The sequence below is a fragment of the Orycteropus afer genome, unplaced genomic scaffold, assembly GCF_000298275.1.
Source record: "Orycteropus afer afer isolate SDZICR_OR568_19922 unplaced genomic scaffold, OryAfe1.0 scaffold00459, whole genome shotgun sequence".
Lineage (NCBI taxonomy): Eukaryota > Metazoa > Chordata > Mammalia > Tubulidentata > Orycteropodidae > Orycteropus > Orycteropus afer.
The window spans coordinates 1124438-1133326 of record NW_006922046.1 but is presented as its reverse complement, the minus strand read 5'-3'; the positions used below and the strand labels follow the sequence as shown (position 1 = coordinate 1133326).

General features: G+C 39.3%; 1 protein-coding gene across 1 annotated transcript; it reads right to left on the bottom strand.

Moving 5' to 3' along the window:
• Positions 1 to 2029: 2029 nt before the first annotated feature.
• PDCD5 (programmed cell death 5) lies at positions 2030 to 8650 on the bottom strand. Its single transcript, XM_007954336.2, has 6 exons — positions 8585 to 8650; positions 7610 to 7647; positions 5567 to 5628; positions 4601 to 4692; positions 2415 to 2486; positions 2030 to 2077 (listed from the first exon to the last, which is right to left on the bottom strand). Exons 1-6 carry the CDS (start codon positions 8648 to 8650, stop codon positions 2030 to 2032), a joined length of 378 nt encoding a protein of 125 aa, XP_007952527.1.
• Positions 8651 to 8889: the final 239 nt, after the last annotated feature.

The following is an 8889-nucleotide window of genomic DNA, read 5'->3' as shown; positions in this document are numbered from 1 at the left end:
GCCATCTTGCTGGAACTCTACCTCAATTATTTTTAAGAACACTTTTGTTTTTAATTGCATTTCCCACTTAAAATTAAACTTTGACTAAGTTGGTAATGCCTGACATTATATTTTGTGTAAGAAAGTTCTGATTTCAACATACTGCCAGTTTACTGAGAATAAATGAGAACATTTAGAATAACCGCTTCTTGCTTTCCAGACCTGACTGTACTCTGTCCCTGTGTTGCTGTCTAGATCCTCTATCACCATACACACAACTACTACTGATTCTTAAGTATCTTTGGAGGATAGGAGTTTGATAATCTTTAAACACGTTCACACTGGTAGTTGTCATTAAGGCAGTTATTCTGCAGAAGCAAGCATGTAACAAAACTTGCTTCAGCACTTTCATGTAAATGAAGCCTAAACAAAATTTATGTGTATCTGGAATTTTTATTGTTCAAAACTCCTTACCAAAATTTTACTTTAGAGTATTTATGATAGTTCTGTTTTTCTAAAAAAAAATTGATATTCTTAATGTTCTCATTTATTTGTTAGAAACTTACTCCAACAGTGACATTCTTCATAGTTATAAATTTCCAATCTCAAATATAGTAAATATATATAAAAATATAGTAAACTATGTAATAATAGTTTAGCACATACTACAGTATGCTAACTGAAGCAGAGATCAGGATCGTAAACCACATTTCCCATTACTTTTCTCTTACTAATCCTATTCATCTTAAATGTTATGAACTTAATCCTGGGCTGGGACTCATAGGACTAACACATTTTAAGAAATTATACCAAACAGCTCAAGTTAAATTCATGATTTTAATTTATGAGCAAAGTTAGTATTTTTCATAATCCAATAATAAAAGAAAATAATAAACTCAGTGCCATCAAGTTGAAAGGAAAGCATAATATATGATACTTTAAGTCACTTCAGACTTTTATCAGGGAAGAATCAGAACATTTCTACCAAATTTTTTTAACTGCTTAACTGTCCCAACTGGAAGTGATTCCTCTTAAAAATATGTTTATTATTACTAAAGTGTTACTACCAGTATCTACTAGTTATTTTGGTAACTTTCTTCAATGGAAGTATCACACTAGAGAGATTATTTTGGATAGGGTTGATATTTGTTAGATAACTTAATCTCAGTGTCTTTGAAAGGCAGTTTATAAACAAAACCAAATATAGATATATTGTGTATTAAATGGCAGAGTTCTATTATCTGTAGAAAGAGAAACAGTTTACTTGCTCTCCCACTTAACGTCTTAAGAAATACTAGATGTGCTCTAATGTGAAATTTTATTTAACTTCAGTCCATGGAGTTTAGTCTACAGTATTGCACCTGCAGCAGCAAATTATTTTCTTTTTACTGAATAGTGCTTCAGCAGCTTCTATTTCTGCTAAGGCCACTTTTCGTACCTAACACTAATGTAACAACTGTACCTATGTGTTCACGCTGCTAAAACCAAATCAGTTACCATCTACTTGATTCTGACTCATGGAGAACCCAACTGTTCCAGAACAGAACTGTCTCCATAGGGTTTTCAGTGGCTGTTTTCAAAAACTGGTCACCTGGCCTTTCTTCCAAGGTGCCTCTGGGTGGATCTGAACTGCCAGCCTTTCAGTTAATAGCCAAGCACCTCACTCTTTGCATCACCCAGGAACTCCACTCATGCTGCTTTTGTTGTTACGTAACTTTCAGTAAATTCCAACTCATAGTGACCCTATAGTGCAGAACAGAACTGCCCCACAGGGTTTCCTTTACAGGAGTAGATCTACATGTGTTCAAAACCTTTTGTTGCTACACATGCTAAACTTTTGGTAGGAAAGGAAAAAACTCAAAATGTAGATCTTCTGCTTACTTGGCTATGGTACTAAAACAACTGTTCCAATTGTTTTATTTTGCATAATTGTTTATTTTTTAAAAGGCATATACAGACTATAAACAAAGTAAACGTTTAATCAGAACTTCTGCCAAGTATTATCTGTCCTAGAACTGATCCATTAAGTTCCAGTCTAGATAATTTTAATTCAATAATCGTCATCTTCATCAGAGTCCATTACTTTTCTTCTGTTGAACTGGGGGGAAAATTAAACAAGTGTCATAACATGTTTAATAAAGCATAACTCACATTTTCTAAGAAGAAAAATTTCTACCTACTTTAGGCAAGACATTTTTGGGAGTCTTTAAACAACCTAGTGATCTAAGGGAGGGGAGGAGGGGGCCTGAAAAGCCTTAAATATATTTTTTATGTTTAGATCCCCTCAATATATTTATTCTTTCTCCCCAAATATCCATTGTTACAAAATGAAAATGTCTATGAACTGGGACATGCTTCAATCCAGTATGTGTATATTTAATACTTATCACTTCACATGTCAGTATTTACAAGCCACGGGCATTTGGGAAACTTACTTTAACTGTTGTTTTCTTTTCTGTTTGTTGGCTTACTTTTTCAAGGATTTCTATTAAACCTTGTTCTGATACCTAGGATAACCAGAAAGAAAAATAGTACTTTTTCAACAAAGAATTTACCTCAGCAGATTGAAACATATACAGTCTTTCTGGGGTATGTGAGCACAGATCAAGAGAGGAATGGTGGGACAGAAAGTGGTGGGACAGGGGGCTGAAACCGCTATCACTACTGGTTTATGTTCTAATCAAATTTGCTCCGCTGTTCCTTACCTGAGAAGGAGCAACTTGATAAGGAGAATAGCGCTCAGAAAAATTCAAAATTAATACACATTTAAAAACACCTTTATCATCATTAGCAGAAAATTTAGATTACCTAAACCAGACATTAAGTTAATTGTCAGGGATAAAGACAAGACACCCCTCTTCCCTTAAGAAGCTTAAATGCTACCTTGAAGGAGATGAGTCATGCTCATAAAAAGACCAACCAGTTACTGTCTTCCATCAGTGGCTCTTTGAGTCAGGGGTTCCTTTGAGTAAAGACTGACAATCGCCCCCAGATTGTGGTGGCAGCAGAGGGCTTCCCAGTACAGGTGGGGCTAACCTGGGTCTTTTGTTTTTTTTAAGTACTGTATTTCTGATGAAAGTATACACAGCAAAATAGGCTCCTATTCAAAAATTTCTAGACATTGTCCCAAGACACTGGTTACATTTTTCATATATTGTGTCAACATTCTCATCATTTCTATTCTAGTTACTCCATTTTCATTAACCCAACCTTTTCTGTCCCCCAACCTTCTTTTTCAAGATGCATCTCATTTTTATTTTTTAACTTTATAATTTATTTTTGTTGAGAATATACACAGAACATACACCAATTCAACAATTTCTACCTGTACAATTCAGTAACATTGATCACATTGATTCAACTTGTGCAATAATTCTCACCTTCCTCTATTAACATAAACTCGTTGCCCCTAAATCTCCTTTCTAATCTTTTGAGTTGCTGCTGTCAATTTGATGTACTCGTTTACACTAAACACTGAAGCACAACGTTCAAGGCAGGACATTCTTCACTAGTTAAGGTAAGCTACTGTTTGGTTTTAAGAGGCTTCAGGGGCTATTTTGTGTTTAAAGATCATCTCAGGTCAATAGTGTCAGGAGTTCATCCAGCCTCCATGGCTCCAGAAAGTCTAGATCACCTGGATCTTGAAGGAAGGTGAGGCTTTCCAGAATATACTTGTGGGTAGTTAAGGTTGTATGTCAACTTGGCTGGGTCTGGTTGAGTGGCTGGGCAGCTGGTGGTAGTTATTCCCTATGATGAGACTGGCAATCAACTCCACCATGGAGTAGCTGCTTTAGGGATGTGGTCTGTTTCCTGTATATAAGCAGCAGCTTTGGAAATGGTCACTAGCTGATGGCATGCTTGAACCTACATGTAGCTGAGTTGTCATTCAGCAGCCTGCCATACTCTGCCAATCATGGGACTTTCAACAGACTTGAATCAATGTCCAGCTGTGTTTGGTAACACTGGGACTGTGCCTTTCTACTTGTCAACCTTGGGTTTGTCAGCCTCAGCAGCCAGCAGCTGTCTGAGAGAAGAGAAGCGTCTAGCTTCAGTGGGTGGGGAGCAAGAGGCAGAGCTGAAGCCCAAGGTTGAGGGGCTTTCACCCAGCCCCTAGAGCCTGGCACTTTGAACTTGGACTTCTAGCCTTCCAAACTAAGAGAATAAATTCCTGTTTGTTCAAGCCCACCCATCTGTGGTATAGTCCTGTCAGAGTGGCACTAGGGAACCAAAACAATACTCGCACACACAATAATCAAGAAATTTTAGCACATCCTCATTTGCAAAGTAAGCCTAACTCCCACTTACAGGGTAGTATTTTAATTGGTGGTATTGACAAACCTTGTTTCCAGTGGAGAAACAATTTAAGTGAGCTGACCATATCAGTCATGCCCACAAAGTTCCATAGCAGTATCAGGAAAGGAGAGAAGCAGGAGTGTTTTAGGCAGGGGAGTTAGTTATCTTAGGATTTATGGTAGGTACAACTATTCTCTCCTTTAAAATTTCTTTATAAAAATAGTCAACAAGAATTCTATAATCAGATAAAGATGAAACTGACCTTTTTGAGACATGTTTTAATAAAATAGGGACTAGCTAGAGTTGCTTCAAAGCAGTTGAAACTTACCTTTCCACTTAATTGTCCATATCTTGCCATTTGTATAAGGTAATTCTCTACTGTTTTACTTTTTTCAGGCTTTACAAGTGCTAAATTACTCACTAAAAGAAAAAATACATATACAAAACAGATGTTAAAACTAAATGCATTTATGTTACACTATAAAACTAACTATGCATTGACATTTCCAAGGCACTTCACATCCATTACTTTAAGTCTTGTGACCATCGAGGTAGGTAAGGAAGACAATACTGCTAACCCTCTTAAAAAGGAGGAAACTACACTTCAGCCACATCAGTCTTAGTCAAGGCTATAAAGAGGCAGTGATGAAGCAAAGATTAAACTTGGGTTCTGAAACTCTAAGCCCTAGGCCATTTTGTTTTTAAAAAATATATGTTTGTCCTCTAGAGTAATGTATCTGTTGCTACATATACTCGTCTGACACAGTATTAACCACCAATATCGCATGTAAATAAAACACTCGCTACAGGCTTTTTACCTTATATTTCTAAAAGTACCAAAACTCTTTGCTTAAGACAAACAATGGTGGTAATTCATCTAATGCTGCCTTTTCTAAATTCAAACTGGGCTTAAAATACAGAAGATAAGCGTTCATTCTGATTGACTCAGTTTTCCTTTCTACATGGTTTTTGTTATAAAAAATCCCAAACATACTAAAATACAGAATAGTCCCCAAGCCCCCATCACCTATATCAACAGCAACATTTTATGACTGACCCAATTTAAGAGTGAACTATTTGCTATAAATTTTACCTGATACACATTTAGAGAACATCTCTTCAGTAAGAACTGTACTGGTACTTTAATGACTTAAGCACATTTCTCCAGGGTTAATAAATGTCACACTTCTTACAAATAATCTACTTCAAATGTTTTTAGGTTAAATATTTAACCTAGAGATAATGAAACCCAATTTTATTTGACCTCAAAATAAAGGAAACTGAAGATGCTTACACCTGGCCCGGGCTGACTGATCCAGAACTTGGGCTAAGATACTGTTTCTCATTTCTGCCTCCCTACAACAAAAACGTAAGACAAGGAAGGTTAGAATGAAGTAGTCAGCATTCCTACTGGACAGTCAAATAAGTAACTCAACAAATTTCTCAAATGATGCCTACTGTATAACCAGGCTTCACTGTAGTAGGTGCTATGTGGATAGCAGCAGTTATATGAAAGTCGAAGAGTTCATCATTGCCCTCAAAAAGCCAGCATTATTTTTTGTGGGTGTAAATCTACCAGCTTGGAATGTAAAACTTTAAAACTTCATAATTTTCGGTCAAGTTTCAGTTCAACCATCACTACCAACATTATTAAGTACCTAGTGTTAGAAATCTGTGGTGGAATTTTAGGCAATTAGGAACACCAAGAGATTAATGAATGTAATTTAGTTCCCTTAAAGATGAAGAAGCAGGAAGGCAATGTTAAAGAAACATGGGTAAGCATGGAAAGTTAGAACCACATCCCACGTTTCAAGACTCAGTTCTATGCAGCATCTATTAGCGCATGTGTGTGTGTGTGTGTATGTGTGGCAGGGGAGTGAATTAAAACTCTAACTATCCTTCCTTCCACCTACCTGCCCAAGAAAAGTAGGGAGTACTTCATGTTCACAGGACAATGGTTTTCAAACTTTTAAAAGCAGAACACTTTTTTCTTTTTCTAAAAAATGAAGTCCTTCAAGGAACTCAGTAAGAAAACAGACAAAAAAAGAACTGCTTTTGCTGAGTCAGAGAAGGAGTTGGGGCTGGCTGTGCCCATTAACCATTCCCATCTGAGAAGCCCTAGGGCTGAAAGAACATGACTTGAAGACCACTTCCATATACTGTTTCTATCACACCTGAATACTTCATCCCTGCCATGAACTACTATTACTACACTTCATGGAATCAAAGATGTAACTGGAAAAAACATACCAGATGAGGTGGCTAATAAGAGACCCACCCACACAAAGCTGGGATATCAAAGAGCAACATCATCAGTACAAGTAAACAAGAAAAGCTTGCATGCATTGACCTTGGCCCTGAGAGGAGGAAGAAAAAAAAGATCTTTTGAGAATATAAAACTGCTAATTTTAGCCTTGAAAGTTTCTTGTTCACACTACCAAGGGTGGAGGGAAAGAGTTCTCAAGTTAGAAACATTCCCAGGTGATGACAGAAGCAAAAGTAAATACTCCCTGGAAGATCCCAGGACAAGAGTGAGCAATTATACATTTCAGATGTCAAAATGTAAAAAAAAAAAAAATCTTCAAATGAATGAAATTGACATAACTACATTTTTGATAACCAATACTACTATCCCAAGTGCTTCTCCCACTAATGTAAACCAGAGCAGAGAATCTTTCTCTCCCTTGCCAGTTTCTGTAGACCAAGCATGAGTACCTAGCCCAGAGATGTGCAATAAATATTTGCAGAATGAATGAGTTAAAAGGTGGCATTATGGGGTAATCAAAACAGTCACTCAACAAACCTACCATGTGTGACATACTTTACCATGTACTGGGATAAAGCAGTGACAGTTAACAGTACTTATTGAGCATTTACTAAGTGTGAGGCACTGTACCCACAAAATCCTCACTATAACCCTATGCAGTTCATAATATTACTATGCTCATTTTAAGCGTACACATAGTTTAGTAGAAAAACAACAACTGCAGTACACAATGTATTAAGTGCTGTGGGGCTCTGTACACATTTGTTTAACAAAGTAATGAAGACTGATGATTTATGGAAAATCACTCTTAGGAAAACTTTTAGATGCATGTTGTTGTTGTTATGTGCCGTCGGGTCGGCCCCGACTCGCAGTGACCCCTCCTTGGGTTTCCGAGACAGTATCACTATGGAAGTAGATTGTCCAACCTTCCTTCCGAGGAGTGGCTGGTGGGTTTGAACCGCCAGCCTTCTAGTTAGCAGTCAGATGTCTTAGGTACTACGCCACCAGAGCTCACAAGGAAAGACTATTTAGTGAAACATCTTTCAAAAAGTTAAGAGCTCCAGCACATACCTGTGCTTTGCCTCCTGTTGTGCTGCATCACCAGGATCCTGAAAGGAAAAAAGTGTTTTACTTTTTAATCAAGTTAAGTATTCAGAGGAGAAAAAGAGACATTCTACTTGTTTCTGATGTGTAACAAGTTCCTGTAGTAGTAAACACTGTTTTATAAAAGTTGTGCATCGCAAGTTAGTGAAACAGTTTCCCCTTATTACAATGTTTTGATAAAGCTTCTAAAGTCACAATCTAATAGAATGTTTTAGAATACAACCATTCAGGAGAATCCCCATACTATGAAACCCTATGTGGTAAGAATAACTCCAGGAAAATAAAACGTGTCTCCATACTGAGGACACTGCTTCGAACTCGTTACTCTCCCTTTCTTTATAGCAGAGTCACTATGTGAGCATCTTATTTATGTGATTAGCGTGCAGTGTCGGCCCCTTCCCTGAACTGTCAACTCTAACAGGGCGGACGTTCATCAGTTCCCTGTGGTACACTCTGCACCTGGCACATAAAAAATGTATGTTGACTCCTTGGGTCAGAACAACTGAATTCTAGGAAACTATCTCGCTTGACCGTTAGCCGGACAGTAGTCAAAGGCGGCTAAATCCAAAAGCTACCGGCACGGACTCCGGGGGTGCTGAGCAGTGTTTTCGAACCTTAAGTCGTGTATTAGGTGAAATGCTCCCGCACTCGTACACGACCTGGGGTCCGAAAGTATTTCAGCGCGAAGCTGACCTTTGGGGCAAACAGACCTCTGGTCCAGGAAAGGCCGTGGGCTGGACTGGCTCAGGGCCCGCAAGTGATCAGCATCCAATGCAGACTGAACTCTAAGGCCGGAGGCAAACGAAGGGTTGGAAGCTGGGCTTGGAGTCGGCCCCGCTGCGGGGACCGGCCGTGGTGCTTACAGCTTCCGCGAGGGGCCGCGCCCTCCGCTTCAGGAGAAGTCGGCGCCCCACCAGGGACTAGTGTGGCGGGCATGCTTACCCCGTGCTTCGCCTGTAGTTCGGCCAGCCTCTGCTTCCTCAGCGCCTCCAGCTCTTCGTCTGCCATGGCACAGTTGTCCAGGGTAGAGCAGCCTCAGCCACTCCCCTGCCCACTCGGAGACCCCACGCACCACCTTCGGCGCGAGCACGACTCTTTCCACTGCGCAGGCGCCCGCAGCGTCCAGGCATCACCAATCTAGCCCGGAGCGGCGCCCCCTGTCTTAGCCAGGGCGCCGGGAAGAAGCCCGATTCTCCGATCACAGGCTATTGGAAAGGGATCGTGCTAAGGACCGCGGCCTGTGTGGA